The 19634-nt window shown below is 37.2% G+C and overlaps 1 protein-coding gene across 7 annotated transcripts in view; it reads right to left on the reverse strand.

Moving 5' to 3' along the window:
* Window positions 1–19634, reverse strand: part of PCDH15 (protocadherin related 15) — a 1046857-nt gene that overhangs the window by 144409 nt on the left and 882814 nt on the right. For all 7 annotated transcript variants that reach the window (XM_027528919.1, XM_027528921.1, XM_027528918.1 and 4 more), the window contains one exon: window positions 17355–17495. In XM_027528919.1, coding sequence (XP_027384720.1) covers window positions 17355–17495 — 141 coding nt within the window. The remainder of the gene's footprint in view (window positions 1–17354; window positions 17496–19634) is intronic.

A 19634-nucleotide genomic window follows, 5' to 3' on the forward strand; every position in this document is an offset into this window, starting at 1 on the left:
TGAGTGCAGCACTTTCACAGCATCATCTTTCAGGGTTTGGAATAGCTCAACTGGAATTCCATCACCTCCGCTAGCTTTGTTCGTAGTGATGCTTTCTAAGGCCCACTTGACTTCACATTCCAGGATTCTGGCTCTAGGTCAGTGATCACACCATGGTGATTATCTGGGTCGTGAAGATCTTTTTTATACAGTTTGTGTATTCTTTCCATCTCTTAATATCTTCTGCTTCTGTTAGGTCCATACCATTTCTTTCCTTTATCAAGCTCATCTTTGCATGAAATGTTCCTTTGGTGTCTCTGATTTCCTTGAAGAGATCCCTAGTCTTTCCCATTCTGTTGTTTTCCTCTATTTCTTTGCATTGATCGCTGAAGAAGGCTTTCTTACCTCTTCTTGCTATTCTTTGGAACTCTACATTCAGATGTTTATATCTTTCCTTTTCTCCTTTGCTTTTCACTTCTCTTCTTTTCACAGCTATTTGCAAGGCCTCCCCAGACAACCATTTTGCTTTTTTGCATTTTTTTTTTCCTATGGGAATGGTCTTGATCCCTGTCTCCTGTAAAATGTCACAAACTTCATTCCATAGTTCATCAGGCACTCTATCTGTCAGATCTAGGCCCTTAAATCTATTTCTCACTTCCACTGTATAATCATAAGGGATTTGATTTAGGTCATACCTGACCTGAATGGTCTAGTGGTTTTCCCTACTTTCTTCAATTTCAGTCTGAATTTGGCAATAAGGAGTTCATGATCTGAGCCACAGTCAGCTCCTGGTCTTGTTCTTGCTGACTGTATAGAGCTTCTCCATCTTTGACTGCAAAGAATATAATCAATCTGATTTCAGTGTTGACCATCTGGTGATGTCCATGTGTAGTCTTCTCTTGTGTTGTTGGAAGAGGGTGTTTGCTATGACCAGTGCATTTTCTTGGCACAACTCTATCAATCTTTGCCCTTCTTCATTCCATATTCCAAGGCCAAATTTGCCTGCTACTCCAGGTGTTTCTTGACTTCCTACTTTTGTATTCCAGTCCCCTATAATGAAAAGGACATCTTTTTTGGGTTTTAGTTCTAAAAGGTCTTATAGGTCTTCATAGAACCGTTCTACTTCAGCTTCTTCAGCGTTACTGGTTGGGGCATAGACTTGGATTACTGTTTTATTGAATGGTTTGCCTTGGAAACGAACAGAGATCATTCTGTCATTTTTGAGATGGCATCCAATACTGCATTTCGGACTCTTTTGTTGACCATGATGGCCACTCCATTTCTTCAGAGGGATTCCTGCCCACAGTAGTAGATATAATGGTCATCTGAGTTAAATTCACCCATTCCAGTCCATTTCAATTTGCTGATTCCTAGAATGTCGACATTCACTCTTGCCATCTCTTGTTTGACCATTTGCAATTTGCCTTGATTCATGGACCTGACATTCCAGATTCCTATGCAATATTGCTCTTTACAGCATCGGACCTTGCTACTATCACCAGTCACATCCACAGCTGGGTATTCTTTCTGCTTTGGCTCCATCCCTTCATTCTTTTTTGTTGTTGTTGTTGTTTCATCTCCTGATTTATTAACTAGTCATAGACCCCATCAGTGACAGAGTCAGTCTCACTCTTGTAACAGTAGTTTTAAAAGTATGATTTTAACCCAGCTATAGACATTAACATGCTGCTGCTGCTATGTCGCATCAGTTGTGTCCGACTCTGTGCGACCCCACAGATGGTACCCACCAGGCTCCGCCATCCCTGGGATTCTCCAGGCAAGAATACTGGAGTGGGTTGCCATTTCCTTCTCCTATCCCTTCATTTTTTCTGGAGTTTTTTCTCCACTGATCTCCAGTAGCATACTGGGCACCTATTGACCTGGGGAGTTTTGCTTTCAGTATCCTATCATTTTGCCTTTTCATACTGTTCAGTAATTCTCAAAATTCTCCAGACCAGGTTTTGACAATATGTGAACCGTAAACTTCCAGATGTTCAAGCTGGTTTTAGAAAAGGCAGAGGAACCAGAGAACAAACTGCCAACATCCACTGGATCATCAAAAAAGCAACAGAGTTTCAGAAAATACTTCTATTTCTGCTCTATTGACTATGCCAAAGCCTTTGACTGTGTAATCACAATAAACTGTGGAAAATTCTGAAAGAGATGGAAATACCAGATCACCTGACCTGCCTCTTGAGAAATCTGTATGAAGGTCAGGAAGCAATAGTTATAACTGGACATGGAACAACAGACTAGTTCCAAATAGGAAAAGGAGTGCATCAAGGCTTATTTATTACTTATTGTCACCCTGCTTATTTAACTTCTATGCAGAGTACATCATGAGAAGTGCTGGGCGGAAGGAAGCACAAGCTGGAATCAAGATTGCCAGGAGAATTATCAATAACCTCAGATATACAGATGACACCACTCTTATGGCAGAAAGTGAAGAGGAACTAAGAGCCTCTTGATGAAAGTGAAAGAGGAGCGTGGAAAAGTTTGCTTAAAGTTCAACATTAGGAAAACTAAGATTATGGTATCCGGTCCCATCACTTCATGGGAAATAGATGGGGAAACAGTGGAAAAAGTGGCTGACTTATTTGTGGGGGCTCCAAAATCACTGTAGATGGTGATTGTAGTCATGATATTAAAAGATACATACTCCTGGAAGGAAAGTTGTGACCAACCTAGATAGCATATTCAAAAGCAGAGACATTACTTTGTCAACAAAGGTTCATCTAGTCAAGGCTACTGTTTTTCCAGTAGTCATGTATGGACATGAGAGTTGGACTATAAAAAAAGCTGAGCACTGAAGATTGATGCTTTTGAACTGTGGTGTTGGAGAAGACTCTTGAGAGTCCTTTGGACTGCAAGGAGATCCAACCAGTCCATCCTTAAGGAGATCAGTCCTGAGTGTTCATTGGAAGGACTGATGTTGAAGCTAAAACTCCAGTACTTTGGCCACCTGATGTGAAGAGCTGACTCATCTGAAAAGACCCCGATGCTGGGAAAGATTGAGGGCAAGAGGAGATGGGGACGACAGAGGATGAGATGGTTGGATGGCATCACCGACACGATGGACATGAATTTGGGTAAACTCCGGGAGTTGGTGATGAATAGGAAGGCCTGGTGTGCTGTGGTCCATGGGGTCGCAAAGAGTCAGACACGACTGAGCGACTGAACTGAAGGACGGACCAAGCAGTATTGAGAATTCCACAGAACTTGAGACACTGAAAACATCTGATAGTTCAATCTATTTACAATCTTCCTATGTGATACTCTCCTCCATATTTCTTTCTATCATTTAAACATAATGCTGAATTTACTTTTGTCTAGTTAATGGATGGGGAGTTTTATTTTTTCCTCTTCAAGTTAGTCAACCAATAAGTTTGTTTTTTTGTTAAAGCTGTCAAAATAGAACATGTCATGAAGATAAAAGAACATTTACATATTTATGAGATAGAAATAAGTAAAATCAATATAACAGCTATTTAAATCTTTAGCAAAATATTAAAAAGGCTGTGCTGACTTAACCTATAGAGAAGACCTGATCTTAATTATATAACAACAGAATGTCAAGGGCCAATAACTCCACTCCTAAACAAAATGAATACAATGTGGTTAGCTGCAAATTCTGACATTTTCCCACATTTTAAATTTTTATTAAAGTATGGTGGATTTATAATGCTGTGTTATTTCCCATATTCTAAATGACTAAAATTATATAGACAGTGGCTTCTTAAGTTTCCAATTCTGGAAACATTGATATTTCTATGATATATATACATGACTTGACAGATTTTACTTCTGTGCATAGTTTCATTTGTATTTTTATGGCTTAGATCACGTCTGTTCAAATGTGGGGTGTTTTGAAGCAAAAGGCATGAGTTTCTGTTGCGTAGTTTTGGAGATTCCTTATTAATCAAATGAGAGCTGCTCCAAGAAATAGAATATGAGGTTGTAAAAGTATTTGTGGATGATCTCTCACTTTATTTTATTTTTTTTTGATCTCTCACTTTAAATACAGATCAATCCCAATTAAAATTCAAACTTAAAAAGCAAAAAAAAAAAAAAATGAACTATATTAATGAAACAGACATTCTCATGAAGAAAGGAAATTATATCTCCTGTCTTTAAGTTCTGGTACTCAATCATAGACGTAAGTTAAGAAGAACAATTTTATGCACTCCCAGACTACTAAATTGATAATAAAAGCATTATAAAATGTTTTCCACATGAAACATGACTTTTTATGCAAAACACATGTGAATAAGGACATGTAATCTACATTTTAATTTAGAAAACTTGACCGCATATCTTTGTTATCATTTCAACAAGTCTCTTATGGGATTAATGGAAGAACACTTCCCCAGTGCACTTAGCTTCAGAAATGTATTAAAATTCTATAACCATTTTAAAATTACATTTTCAAGCAAAGCTATTTTCACAATTCAATATTTTCTTGAACAGTTAAATTGTTGTTTCTTTAAAAATATAATTGTTTCAGCTGTGTATTTATATAAAATGCTTACAGTGTTTGAGACAAAATAACATAAAGGATTTATGGCATTAATTTTCATATAGTAGTTTCTAAATTTGAAGAAAGCATGAATACAGCTTCAAAACTCTGGTAATATATTTATAGTACAGATACAAGGCCTTAAACATACCTGGGATTTTAGGACTGAAAAAATAACATGTGACATGCTTCAGTGTTGTTACCTAAGTTATATGAGGAATGCTTTTGCAAGTCAGTCAATCATAAGTAAAGAGTCATTAGCATTATTGTCATAGACCTTCTGTTTAGAACCAGAAAAGGCAGGGAAATGAAACATTACAAGCTTGCACCCTAAAGAAAAATCATAAAATGAAATCAAGAGCATTTGAGTGGTTTTAATACTAGTCTAAGGTTTGTCTTAATTGTCCTGTCATTTATTCCTGATTAAAAGGCTAGTTATTGCATCAAAACACAATGATATATTTATACAAAGCTACAGTTTTTCTTTCAGACTTAAGGATAATTACAATTTTACTATAAAAGAAAAATTGCATTTCAATTGTGGCATTCCATATATCAAACTCAGTTATAATAAAATTGCATATTATGTATTATTGCTTTTGTTTTACATAAAGATAAAAACGGTAATCACTTTGTGGCAGAAATATTGACATAACATTCTGTTAAAGTTCTCCTGGACATAGGCTCCTGGAAATCTCTTTGGAACCAATAACTTTCAACCTGAAGACCCAGGAGAGATTGAGTTGGTCAAGGGAAATAGAAAATTTATATAGTGCTATATGGAGAAGACTCTTGAGAGTCCCTTGGACTGCAAGGAGATCCAACCAGTCCATTCTGAAGATCAGCCCTGGGAGTTCTTTGGAAGGAATGATGCTAAAGCTGAAACTCCAGTACTTTGGCCACCTCATGCGAAAAGTTGACTCATTGGAAAAGACTCTGATGCTGGGAGGGATTGGGGGCAGGAGGAGAAGGGGACGACAGAGGATGAGATGGCTGGATGTCATCACTGACTCAATGGACGTGAGTCTCAGTGAACTCCGGGAGTTGGTGATGACAGGGGGGCCTGGCGTGCTGCGATTCACGGGGTTGCAAAGAGTCGGACACGACTGAGCAACTGATCTGATCTGATATGTCATTACGGGCTTCTCACATGGCACCAGTGGTAAAGAATATGCCTGCCTATGCAGGAGATGCAAGAGATGTAAGTGTGATTCCTGGGTTGGGAAGATCCCTTGTAGTAGGAAATGGTACCCTACTCTAATATTCTTGCCTGGAAAATTCCATGGACAGAGAAGCCTGTCGGGCTACAGTCCATGGGGCCACAAAGAGTCAGACATGACTGAGCGACTTAGCACATGTCTATTATATCTCAATAAATGTAAAAGAAAAACATTTCTTCAGCTACATTATGCTCTCCAAACTTACCTAAATGGTGAGTTTAACAGGGACATATAGAATTTAGTTATAAAACCCTATTTTTTCTTTTCTGCTCTCCCTTTCATCCTGCTGACTTGAGGTGGTCTTTTTCCTGCTGTTGAATAAAACCTCAAGATAGCATAATTTTAAAAAAAGACACAAATTTAGTTAATAGAAAGTACTATTATCACATTAAGTTTTTTTTAAAAAAGATTCTCTAGTTTAACATATTAATCAATACTTAAAAAGTCCTTTAAAGGTAAAATTTTTTCTTCCTTCCTAGCTAAGATGAGCTCCTAGAAAGTGTCCTGCCTTTGGACAAGAGATTTCTATATTAATTACCTCTTCACCTACTCCTTTCTCCAGGGGATCTTCACAAGTTACGGATTGAACTCAGGTCTCCTGCATTGCAGGCAGATTCTTTACTGTCTGAGCTACCAGAGAAACCCCACCTATTTACTAGCAGTTGTTTTTTTTTAACACTATGAAACATATTGGAATAAATAATCCAATTAACAGAAAGCATTTGTTAAGGAGCAAATTCAACCAGCTCTAGACTGTATAGTACTGTAATATTCATCACATATTATTGGAGATTGAGGAGGAAAGATTGGTAAGGCAGGCAGGAAATTTTTTCCTTAATTACTATTGAGAAATGGTTTGAACACTTTTGGGTCAGACCTGTGTTTATTTTTTTAATATACATTTATTTATTTTAATTGGAGGTTAATTACAATATTGTATTGGTTTTGCCATACATCAACATGAATCCGCCACAGGTATACATGTGTTACCCATCAGACCTGTGTTTAAAACAGACTTTGTCAATGAGGCCCTTTCATCATCGGTGTGGTCTCCTGCTGTAACTTTAGTTTAAGAAGTGCTTTTCAATTACAGTTGACCTTTGAACAACATGGGCCAGAACTGCATGGGTCCACTTATTTTTCAATAGATATTTTATAATAGGAAATACTACAGTACTATACAGTCTAGAGTTGGTTGAATTTGCGCCTTAACAAATGCTTTCTGTTAATTTGGATTATTTATTCATCTTGTATTCATTCATTTGATCATATATTTATTATATTGCCCATTACTTTCAGAGAAGATTAATGAAATGTAAAAGATAAAACTTAGCAGGTAAGAGATGGGGAAAAGTGTATCTAGAAGCCCTGGATGACAAATCTAAAATATTTGAGGGAAAATTTAGCCCTAAACTTGATAAGAGTTAACACAGTGCAAAGACCTGAAAGGGCTGCATTGTACCAATTCTCTTATATTAATTGACTGTGAAAATGATTCCCCCAAGTCAACAAGTACTTCAAATATCCTTGGATTAAGATATGCATTTACGGATTTGAGGAAAATGATTAAGGTGACAATGTAATATTTGACTATTCCCAAATCCTACTCATTAATAAAAGACAGAGATTTGCAGAGCCAAATACTGGGAGAAAGTATCCCATGCAATTGGCAATTTTAAAAAGTGACATAATGTCTTGCAGGAATGTCTCCCTTTTGAGAAAGACTTGCTGTCACTTATTTATAAAAGTGTCAGGCCTTCTAAGCAAAGTTCCTTCCTATAATCCACTCATGTGCAGGTTTTACCTGGCCCTACACAGTGTAACCTTAAGGCTTGAAACTTAGGGAGCTACATTGCTTTACTGATTGCCATGCTGTTATTTTTGTTGTTGTTGAGTCACTAAGTCGTGTTCAGTTATTTGGGACCTCATGAACTTCGGCATGTCAGGATCCTCTGTCCTTCACTATGTCCTGGAGTTTGCTGAAATTCATGTCCATTCATTGATGATGCTATCTAACCATCTATCCTCTGCTGCCCCTTCTCCTTCTGCCTTCATTCTTTCCAAGCATCAGGGTCTTTTACAATGAGTTGGGTCTTTTATAATGAGTTGGCTCTTCACATTATGTGGCCAAAGTATTGGAGCTTCAGCTTCAGCATCAAGTCCTTTCAATGTGCATTCAGGAAGATTTTGATTGACTGGCTTGATCTCCTTGCAGTCCAAGGGACTCTCAAGAATCTTCTCCAGCACCATAATTTGAAGGCATCAACTCTTCAGCACTCAGTCTTTTTTGTGATCCAGATCTCACAACCATACATGACTATTGGAAATATCATAGCTTCGACTTAACAGACTTCTGTTGGCAAAGTGATGTCTCTGCTTTTTAATATACTGTCTAGATTTATCAGAGCTTTTCTGGCAAGGAGCAAGCCTCTTTTAACTTCATGCCTGCAGTGATTTCGGAGACCAAGAATATTAAAATCTGTCACTGCTTGCACTTCTTCCCTTTATATTTGCCTACGCTGATACTCCTGCTAATACTTTTGTTGAAGGTAACAGGGTCCTTGCCTTTGACCCAGATGTTTGTTTATTATCTTTTATAAACATCCATAGAACTATGAAAGTGAAAGTTGCTCAGTCATATCTGACTCTTTGCAACCCCATGGATTATACAGCCCATGGAATCCTCTAGGCCAGAATACTGGAATGGGTAGCCTTTCCCTTTTCCAGGGTATCTTACAAATGAAGAGGTCAAACCCACATCTCCCACATTGCAGGTGGATTCTTTACCAGCTGAGCACAAGGGAAGCCCAAGAATATTGGAGTGGGTATCCTATATGTTCTTCAGGGGATCTTCCCAACCCATGAATGGAACCGGGGTCTCCTGCATTACAGGTGGATTCTTTACCAACTGAGCTATCAGGGAAACCCGATAGAACTATAGTGGGCAGAATTATTAACACCTGTAGTTATTTTTGTGAGTATTCTCCTGCTTTAATATCTCCTCTCCATTACCAATGAGATCCAACCAGTCCATTCTGAAGGAGACCAGCCCTGGGATTTCTTTGGAAGGCATGATGCTAAAGCTGAAACTCCAGTACTTTGGCCACCTCATGCGAAGAGTTGATTCATTGGAAAAGACCCTGATGCTGGGAGGGATTGGGGGCAGGAGGAGAAGGGGACGACAGAGGATGAGATGGCTGGATGGCATCACTGACTCAATGGACGTGAGTCTCAGTGAACTCTGGGAGTTGGTGATGGACAGGGAGGCCTGGCGTGCTGCGATTCATGGGGTTGCAAAGAGTTGGACACGACTGAGCAACTGATTTGATCTGATCTGATCTCCATTACCAAGCTTAAGTTAAGTAGTTAAGTAGGGTAATAGAACATCAAATCCAAAGTCCACAGATAATATCTACAACTAAATAAGACAACAAGCTAGCCCTCACATCACAGAATATGAGCTGCTAGGAAAACAACTGACAGAAACAAGATCTCTATACTAAGTGTGTGATGTGTGCACATTAAGTGTGCAAGTGTGGTAAAAACTACTTTTAAGGGAGTTCAAAGAAGACTAAGGGTTTCTGATGGCCCTGAGAGCTGTTGAAACTCAAAGTTACAAGCATGCTCTAAGTGGAGAAGTTAATAAGTTCTATGAACACAGTAGCAGTACAAAACTTCACACTTAGGAGAAAGGGACAAATTGGTGAAAGCAGAATAAAAATTGAGCAGAACAGGAACAATAGGGGGCAAGAAAGGGAAATGTCTTCAAGTTCAATGGGAGTGCAGAAGAAAGCAAACTGACTTCCAAACTGAAGAACAATTTTTAACATTTATGAAAATGACTGAAACAGGTATTTTAGACCTGGAAATTAGGAAAGCTATTCTGAAATTATTCCAAAAGATGAAAAGTATAAAAGAAAGAAAGACAGAAAATTAAAAAAATTAGAAAAAGATCATAGTAACAAAAAATAAATAAATAAACACAGAAGTAAAAGCAAATTAATAGGTCTTAGAATATAAAGGCATTTTTTCAGTTCAGTTCAGTCTCACAGTCATGTCCAATCCTTTGCAATTCCAGGGATTTCAGATTGCCAGGCCTCCCTGTCTATCACCAACTCCCAGAGTTTACCCAAACTCATGTCCATTGAGTCAGTGATGCCATCCAACCATCTCATCCTCTGTCAAACCCTTCTCCACTCACCTTCAATCTTTCCCAGCACCAGGGTCTTTTCAAATGAGTCAGTTCTGCATCAGGTGACAAAAGTACTGGAGTTTCAGCTTCAGCATCAGTCCTTCTAGTGAATATTCAGGACTGATTTCCTATAGGATGGCCTGGTTGGATCGCCTTGCTGTCCAAGGGACTCTCAAGAGTCTTCTCCAACACCACTGTTCAAAAGCATCAATTCTTTGGTGCTCAGCTTTCTTTAGAGTACAACTCTCACATCCATACATGACTACTGGAAAAGCCATAGCTATGATTAGATGTACCCTTGTTGGCAAATTAATGTCTCTGCTTTTTAATATGCTGTCCAGGTTTTTCATAACTTTTCTTCCAAGGAGTAAGTGTCTTTTAATTTCATGGTTGCTGTCACCATCTGCAGTGATTTTGGAGCCAAAAAACTAAAGTCTGTTACTGTTTCCACTATTTCCCCATCTATCTGCCATGAAATGATAGGACTACATGCCATGATCTTAGTTTTTGGAATGTTTAGTTTTAAGCCAACTTTTTCATTCTTCTCTTTCACTTTCATCAGGAGGCTCTTTAGTTCTTTTTCACCTTCTGCCATAAAGGTGGTGTTATCTGCATATCTGAAGTTATTGATATTTTTCCTGGCAATTGTGATTCCAGTTTGTGCTTCTTCCAGGCCAGCATTTCTCATGATGTACTCTATATATGTTAAATAATCAGGGTGACAATATACAGTCTTGACGTACTCCTTTTCTGATTGGAAACCAGTCTGTTGTTCTATGTATAGTTCTAACTGTTGCTTTTTGACATGCATACAGATTTCTCAGGAGGCAGGTCAGGTGGTCTGGTATTCCCATCTCTTTAAGAATTTCCCACAGTTTGTTGTGATCCACCCAGTCAAAGGCTTTGGCATAATCAATAAAGCAGAGATAGATGTATTTCTCAAACTGTTTTGATTTTTCAATGATTCAACAGATGTTGACAATTGGATCTCTGGTTCCTCTGCCTTTTCTAAATCCAGCTTGAACATCTGGAAGTTCACGGTTCATGTACTGTTGAAGTATGGCCTGGAGAATTCTGAGTATTGCTTTGCTAGCATGTGAGATGAGTGCAATTGTGTGGTAGTTTGAGCATTCTTTTGCATTGCCTTTCTTTGGGACTGGAATGAAAACTGACCTTTTCCTGTCCTGTGGCCACTGCTGAGATTTCCAAATTTGCTGGCATATTTGCAGCACTTTCACAACATCATCTTTAAGGATTTGAAATAGCTCAACTGGAATTTCATCACCTCCACTAGCTTTTTTTGTAGTGATACTTCCTACGGCCCACTTGACTTCACATTCCAGGATGTCTGGCTCTAGGTAAGTGATTATCATGATTATTTGGGTCATGAAGATCTTTTTTATATAGTTCTTCTTTGTATTCTTGCCACCTCCTCTTAATACTTTCTGCTTCTGTTAGGTTCATACCATTTCTGTCCTTTATTGTGCTCATCTTTGCATGAAATATTCCCTTGGTATCTCTAATTTTCTTGAAGAGAACTCTAGTCTTTCCCATTCTATTGTTTTTCCCTATTTCTTTGCATTGATCACTGAGGAAGGCTTTATCATCTTTCCTTGCTATTCTTTGGAACTCTGCACTCAAATGGGTATATCTTTCCCTTTCTCCTTTGCCTTTGGCTTCTTTTCATAGCTATTTGTAAGGCCTCCTCAGTCAATCATTTTGCCTTTTTGCATTTCTTTTTCTTGGTGATGGTCTTGATTACTGCCTCCTGTACAATGTCAGGAACCTCCATCCATAGTTCTTCAGGCACTCTGTCTAATCAGATCTAATCCCTTGAATTTATTTGTCATTTCCACTGTATACTAGTAAGGGATTTGATTTAAGTCATATCTGAATGGTCTAGTGGTTTTTCCTACTTTCTTCAATTTACGTCTGAATTTGGCAATAAGGAGTCATGATTTGAACCACAATCAGATCCCAGTCTTTTTTTGCTGACTGTATAGAGTTTCTCCATCTTTGGCTTCAAAGAATATAATCAGTCTGATATCATTATTGACCATTTGGTGATGTCTATGTGCAGAGTCTTCTCTTATGCTTTTAGAAGAGGGTGTTTGCTATGACCAGTGTGTTCTCTTGGCAAAATTCTATTAGCCTTTGCCCTGCTTCAATCTGTACTCCAAGGCTAAATTTGCCTGTTACTCCAGGTATCTCTGCAGAAGGCACTAGCGACCCACTCCAGTACTCTTGCCTGGAAAATCCCATGGACGGAGGAGCCTGGTAGGCTGCAGACCATGGGGTCACTGGGAGTCAGACACTACTGAGCAACTTTACTTTCACTTTTAACTTGCATGCATTGGAGAAGGAAATGGCAACACACTCCAGTGTCTTTTCTGGAGAATCCCAGGGACGGAGGAGGCTGGTGGGCTGCTGTCTATGGGTTCGCACAGAGTTGGACACGACTGAAGCGATTTAGCAGCAGCAGCAGCAGCCAAGTATCTCTTGACTTACTACTTTTGCATTCCAGTCCCTTAGAATGAAAAGGAAATCTATTTTGGGTGTTAGTTATAGAAGGTCTTGTGGGACTTCATAGAACTGTTCAACTTCAGCTCCTTCAGCTTTACTGGTGGGGGCATAGACTTGGATTACCATGATATTGAATGGTGTGCCTTGGAAATGAACAGAGATCATTCTGTCTTTTTTAATATTGCATCCAAGTACTGCATTTTAGACTCTTTTATTGGCTATGACGGCTACTCCTTTTCTTCTAAGGGATTCTTGCCCACAGCAGTAGATATAATGTTCATCTGAGATAAATTCACCCATTCCAATCCATTTTGGTTCGCCGATTCCTGAAATGTTGATGCTCACTCTTGCCATCTCCTGTTTGACCACTTCCTATTTGCCTTGATTCATGGACCTGGAGTTCCAGGTTCCTATGCAATATTGCTCTTTACAGCATCGGACTTTACTTCCATCACCAGTCACATCCACAACTGGGTGTTGTTTTTACTTTGCCTACGTCTGTTCATTCTTTCAGGAGTTATTTCTCCACTGATCTCCAGTAGCATATTGGGCACCTACCAACCTGGGGACTTCATCTTTAAATGTCCTAACTCTTTGCCTTTTCATTCCGTTCATGGGGTTCTCAAGGCAAGAATACTGAAGTGGTTTGCCATTCCCTTCTCCAGTGGACCACGTTTGTCAGAACTCTCCACCATGACCCTTCCACCTTGGATGGCTCTATACAGCATGGCTCATACTTTCATTGATAAAGGCATTTTTAAAAAAGATGCAAAAATAATTCACAAACAAAAAGAGGAGCTATGAAAGAAAAACATATCCAAAAGCTCATAAATTAGAGTGTTTTCTTTAAAAAGTCTAAACAAAATGAAGATATTTAGGAGATTAGAGAGAAGGTGATATAGAAGTTTTATCACTTTTATAATAGGCAGCTCCATATTGAAAAACAAATTATTAAAACAGAAAAAAATAATAAAATAAAGAATTCAAGAAAACTTTCCTGAAGTAAGACTTGAATGGATATACTACATATATGCAGAAATAAAGTAGAATTGTCAGTATAGAATCTATTCTAATAACACAATTGGACATTAAAAAATAATAAATTATTTGGAAATTCAGAACTAAGACCAACACCCATTGGAAAAGAAAAAGAGTTTGTCATTATACTTTCTGACAGGAGTGCTTCATGTAAGAAGAAAATGCATTGAAATATTTAAGTCAAAGAAAGAAACTATGAGTCAAGGGTTTTATATCTAGCTATATTTAGGTTCAATTATTAGGGCCTTGTTCTTCCCTGGCAGCTCAGACAGTAAAGAATCTGCCTACAATGCAGGAGACCTGGGTTCAATCCCTGGGTAAGTAAGATTCCCTGGAGAAGGGAATGGTTACCCACTCCAGTATTCTTGCCTAGAGAATTCCATTGACAGAGAAGCCTGACAGGTTACAGTCCATGGGGTTGCAAAGAGTCAGACATGACTGAGCCACTCACACTTTTTTTTATTTGCGCCTCAGACAAACTTTGATTAATGCACAAGAACACAGGAAACGGTGTTCTTGTGAGCCTACTCTGGGGAGTCTGCTAGAGAATAAGCTATAGATAACAAAATGATTGATTATCTATTGGTTTTAATAGGGATAAAACACCATTACTTCAAATTAGATGTGTGGGAAAAGGAAATAAATAAAACAAGCATCACAGTAAAAAATATAAAAACAGTAGTTTTTTTTTTAAAGGAAACTAAGTATATTATGCTAAGTAGAAGTAAGCATTAGAACAAGACTTGGCTATCTCTTGATATTGAGAATTTTTTTTTTCTTTTTCAATTTGGGGAGAGTAATAAGGGTATTCTGATTAAGTTTTAAGAGTTTTTACCTTAAAGAGATACATATTGAAATATTTACAGAGGAACTATTACGTCTCTGTCCTGTTTCAAAATAATGGTGTGAGACAATGAATGAAAGGTTTCCTAAGACTCAGCGAAGTTGGTAAGTTGATACGTTGAGGTTTATTATAATAGTTTGCAATTTTATTTATGTTTGAAAGTTCCCTACTGAAAGATTAAAATGTTTTAAACACTACTAATATCAAACTTGGGAAATGTAGCTAAAAATGTTTGTACTTTATTAATTTGCATTTAAATACTATATTCTTTTACAGCATAGTTGTAAAGCTTACTTTGAAAAGTATTTCATTAATAAATTCTTAGTAAAGAAATTACAATAAATACTTCTTTTGAAATTTAATACTTCAAAATTAAATTTATTCTGTTTATTACCTTTATTCATAGTAGAGCTAAAGATAATTGAGTAGTTGAATCTAAAGAAGAGATGAACCTTTAAATGATGAATTAATTAACCTCAATTTACATAATGCTCTTATTATTTGCATAGTTAATGAGCAGAGTTTTATTATAGGTCATTAACAGTTATTAATAAGTGAAACTGTGTTAGAAATACTACTTGGGTTTATATTTCAGACTCAAGAAACAAAGGTCAGTCATGAAATGTTAATAACAATATTAAAAACATTAGGCATTAAAGTAACATTTAGCTTTCAGGCTTCACACATTTCTGAGAGGATAATTCATGAATTTGCTAATTGGTCTCACTCTGCATGAATATAGGGCACATATAAGTATACATGAGTATATAAGCTAAACTTCTATTAGTCTCAGATTTCCATTTAAATTACAGTAATGAGAACTAGTTTATTTTACTCACATATAAAGTATCAATGTTTTTATTCCCAGAAATCAGACCTATTTCTTGCAAAATGCTAGGTTCTGCAACTTAAATTCTTTCAAAGAAAGATGATAGATGGTGTTCAATTAACTTTTACATTTATTTTTATTTGCAATAGGCAGCTTATGTTATGTAATTTAGAACTATTCTAAACTTTCAACTCCTGATTTAGTCAATTCAATTACAATTTGAGGCATTCTCTATATTTTCTAAAAATGCAATTGCCTCCAGTTAAAGATTTTAAAAACTCAAATAACTGCACTGCTATTTTTAAACAACTTACTTATTTAGTGATGAATAATCACTGAAAACCATTTAATGCCTTTAATTTCAAAGACATACTATATATAATCTGATGTTTCCAATGATTTGGTTGTGCTTTGACAAACAACTGTGCAGGCCTCTGCATCAGACCAGTGAGTGAGATTTGAGATAAAAGGACAGATAAATGAATTATTTTATGAACATCTGTTCAATTACAAACTGATGCAGAACATTCTATAGTACATCTTTTGCTGTTACTCCCTCTTTGTTCACTTTCCTCTTACATTGCTGGGGTGCTCTCTCTCTATCTGGCATTCATATGAGTACTCTTGCCCTGTCTCAGAGTCTCTTCCTGTTGCCTCTTTCCTCTCTTAAGATGCTGACTGATGGAATGTTGTGAGAAGATGTCCACAAGTGAGCTCAGAGTAAAATGTAAATATTTTATTACCTGTTTTGTACTTTATACCTTCTCTGGGCATGTATCTGCTAGTGGTTAAATTAAATATGGTTTTCTTGGTTTCTCTGGGGTCTAAAAAATTTTCCCATTCTTTATAATAGTTGACATATGATAATGTTAAGCAACAAAAAGATGGATTGTTTAACTTGCAAAGATGTATAATATCAATCAATGGAAAAGAACAGTGTTTATCCCATTATTGGGCTTCCCTGGTGGCTCAGATGGTAATTGCCTGCAATGCAGGAGACCCGGGTTTGATCCCTGGGTCTAGAAGATCCCTTGGAGAAGGAAACAGCAACCCACTCCAGTATTCTTGCCTGGAGAATTCCATGGACAGAGGAGCCTGGCAGGCTACAGCCCATGGGGTCAGAAAGAGTTGGACATGACTGAGCAACTAACACTCCTTACTTACAGCTCTGGGCACATAGTAAGCACTTAACAAAGGAATTGTTGCTATAAATAAGTTTAAAATTTGAGAAAAAGGTCCTTTGTCAAGCCATGTGTCTTGATTATAGTTACAGCACTTCATGTATTCTCTCCTCACCATCCTATTCTATTATCAGTAACATCTCTCAGAATCTATGCTGGTCCTCTTCATAAATTGGCTTTTACTCAGTTTTCTGTATACATAAACTATATTACACTGAAATGCTGAAGAAAGATTTTGGAGTCTAAAGATAGCTTAAATCTCCCACTTTTCATTTACTGACAGCGACATTTTTTAAAAAATCACTTAACCTTTTCTTGTCTTTGTAAAATGGGAATAAAAATCTCATTTCCTAGAAATGGATGTGAATTAAATATAATGCCATGTATAAATTATAATAAATGTTAGTCATTCTTTTTGAGATGCATTTCCCTCTGCTCTCAGAAAATACAAAGTACCAGAAGCCACACAATTCAGGGAATGTATAGTAATCCTGTTCCCATTAAAAATATACACTCCAAGGGGTTAGCCTTCACAGTGTGATTTTTTTTTTTAATGAAACATATACTGGCAATGATAGCACTTCAATAAAATTGTACAAAAAATTTGAAAATATTGTGTTATTACCTTGACTTTAAGGATTATGAAATCATTCTCTGCATTGACATACTGTTGTTTTTTAGTGGCTAAGTCGTATTCAACTGTTCACAATCCCATAGACTATAGCCCACCCCGCTCCTCTGTCCATGGGATTTTTCCAGGCAAGAATACTGGAGTGGGTTGCCATTTTTTTCTCCAGGGGATCTTCCCAACCCAGCGATCACTGCATCAGTAGGTGGATGCTTTACTTCTGAACCAGTGGGGGAGGCTGAATGGCCATGTGTCAATTCTTAAAGTGAATGAGCAATCATCTTCAAGTGATAATGAATGTTCTGCAATCTCCACTGAGGATTGTATTTTAGATATTTGTATTTGGTTAGAAAATAAGTAAAAACACCATAATTCTCGTAAAATTCTTAAGTAACACAACTTACTTTTTGAAGGAACTCGGAGATTGGCGAGGACCACTTCCAGGGAATCAGCTTGAACTCGAAGTACATAGCTTGTCCTTGTTTCATAATCCAGAGGGGCATTCACGTAGATTACTCCTGTGATGTTATTGATTCCAAACTTATCTAGAATCAAAATACAATTCCTTTGTCACTCTCTTCATACTATAAGGGGAAATAATTCTCTTTAAAGATCACTGTGATTTTAAAAATACATATAATAAGAGTAACACATCAAAGTGACCAAATTAAGGCTTTGGGAAACTCTGTTTCAGCTCTAGAAATTATCAACATCAGTGTTTCCCTAAATGCATGATTTGAAATTCCAGGTTTTTTTTTTTTTTTTTTGCAATTGTCCTGGAAACTGATGTTTCTCTGGTCAATTAAGTCTGTGAAACAATGTATACTGAATTCCTCACCATAGATACACATTATCTTCTACTATAGCAAATGCTTCTAGAAACCTTGTTTTAAAGAAATCCACTTAATTTTGTTTAATCAAGTATTTCATGATGCTATTGGATTATTATATTTTTTATGATTTAATATATCTTATTATCCTGCAGATTTAATGTTCTGCTAAGAACACGAGGGAACTGGGACCCCACTCCAGTACTCTTGCCTGGAAAATCCCATGGACAGAGGAGCCTGGTGGGCTGCAGTCCATGGGGTCGCTGAGGGTCGGACCCAACTGAGAGACTTCACTTTCACTTTTCACTTTCGTGCATTGGAGAAGGAAATGGCAACCCACTCCAGTGTTCTGGCCTGGAGAATCCCAGGGACGGGGGAGCCTGGTGGGCTGCCGTCTATGGGGTCGCACAGAGTCAGACACAACCAAAGCGACTTAGCAGCAGCAGCAGCAGCAAGAACATGAGGGAACAAACATAATTTAATATGTTAGTTATTTTAAAATATTATTTTAAATAGCTTAAAATATTTGACCTTGAAGTTTACTTTTTAGAATAAATTTGATCATACAGATTTGAATGATGAGCAGAGCACATTGGCAAACTTTATAATATCCTACCTCTTTCACTCTGTCTTTTCCTCACTTTGGTTTTCTCTACAGCATTTACAACTGCCTAAATACTCTATATTCATTAGCTTGATCATTATTATCGTCCAGCTCCTCTTGTTGGATTGTTAAAGTCTACAGTGATGATGATGATGTGTATACTCAGTTGTGTCCTGCTCTGCAACCCCATGGACTGCAGCTCACCAGGCTCTTCTGTCCATGGAATTTTCCAGGCAAGAATACTGGAGTGGGTTGCCATTTTCTTCTCCAGGGGATTTTCCCAACCCAGGGATCAAAACTGTGGCTCCTGCTGCATCTCCTGCATTGCAGACAGATTCTTTACCACTGAGACTATTTTGTTCACTTCTTTCTCCTTAATTGCTGGAAGGTACTGAGTACATGATAAATGCTCAATAGGATTAGTAGACTAAATTGACAAGCAAATGAATTAAATGTAAAAATAATCATTGTGGTGGAGTGAGGGTAATAATTAGAACCACCTGTCTATATTCAAGGAAGAGAACAAATAAAATCATAGAGAAAAGTCATAAGAACAAATTGTGAAAACCATAGCTTCAGTCAGATGTAAGTTTAAGGCAAAAGGAAAGTCTGTAATATTTAGGGAGGAGGCATAACAGCACAGATGAAACAAAGAAAGTCAATAAGAAAAGTACAATATTTAGCACTTGCTTTAGGGACAATAACTTTTAGTAATGGTTGAAATACTTTTATTTATAAAAGTTGAAGACCACTTTCATAATTTCCTTGCAAACTGCTTTACAATATTATTAACATCTCCTAATTTAATATTGAAATGCATGTGTTTATGAAACATATATTAGCTTTTTTCTTTTAACCACCTACAACATTCCGGGCCATTTAACTCATAAAAGGGAAAACCAGAGGACAACCAACTGTGGGTAATAGGGAAAAAAAGAATCAATATGCTAATATAAAACTGAGTCACAAACTTATTCCCATAAGCTAGCAAGCCAATCTGTTCTCTGTGAAAAGTGATTGGTTGATAAAATCAAACTATTTATTTACTTACAACTGTTGATTATATGTTTGCTTTACTGAGGAATCACACAAAATGCACATGACTTTTATCATGCATGTGGCTCTTTGGTCATCCACAGTTATTTTTGTTCCTAAAATATCTTCAGGATTAGCGAAGGTATGATATGGGTTATAGATGGCACAGAACAGTGGTAAAAGACTACTATAGGCAATGATTATGACCAAAAGTT

The sequence above is a fragment of the Bos indicus x Bos taurus genome, chromosome 26 (genome assembly GCF_003369695.1).
Source record: "Bos indicus x Bos taurus breed Angus x Brahman F1 hybrid chromosome 26, Bos_hybrid_MaternalHap_v2.0, whole genome shotgun sequence".
Classification (NCBI taxonomy): Eukaryota; Metazoa; Chordata; class Mammalia; order Artiodactyla; family Bovidae; genus Bos; species Bos indicus x Bos taurus.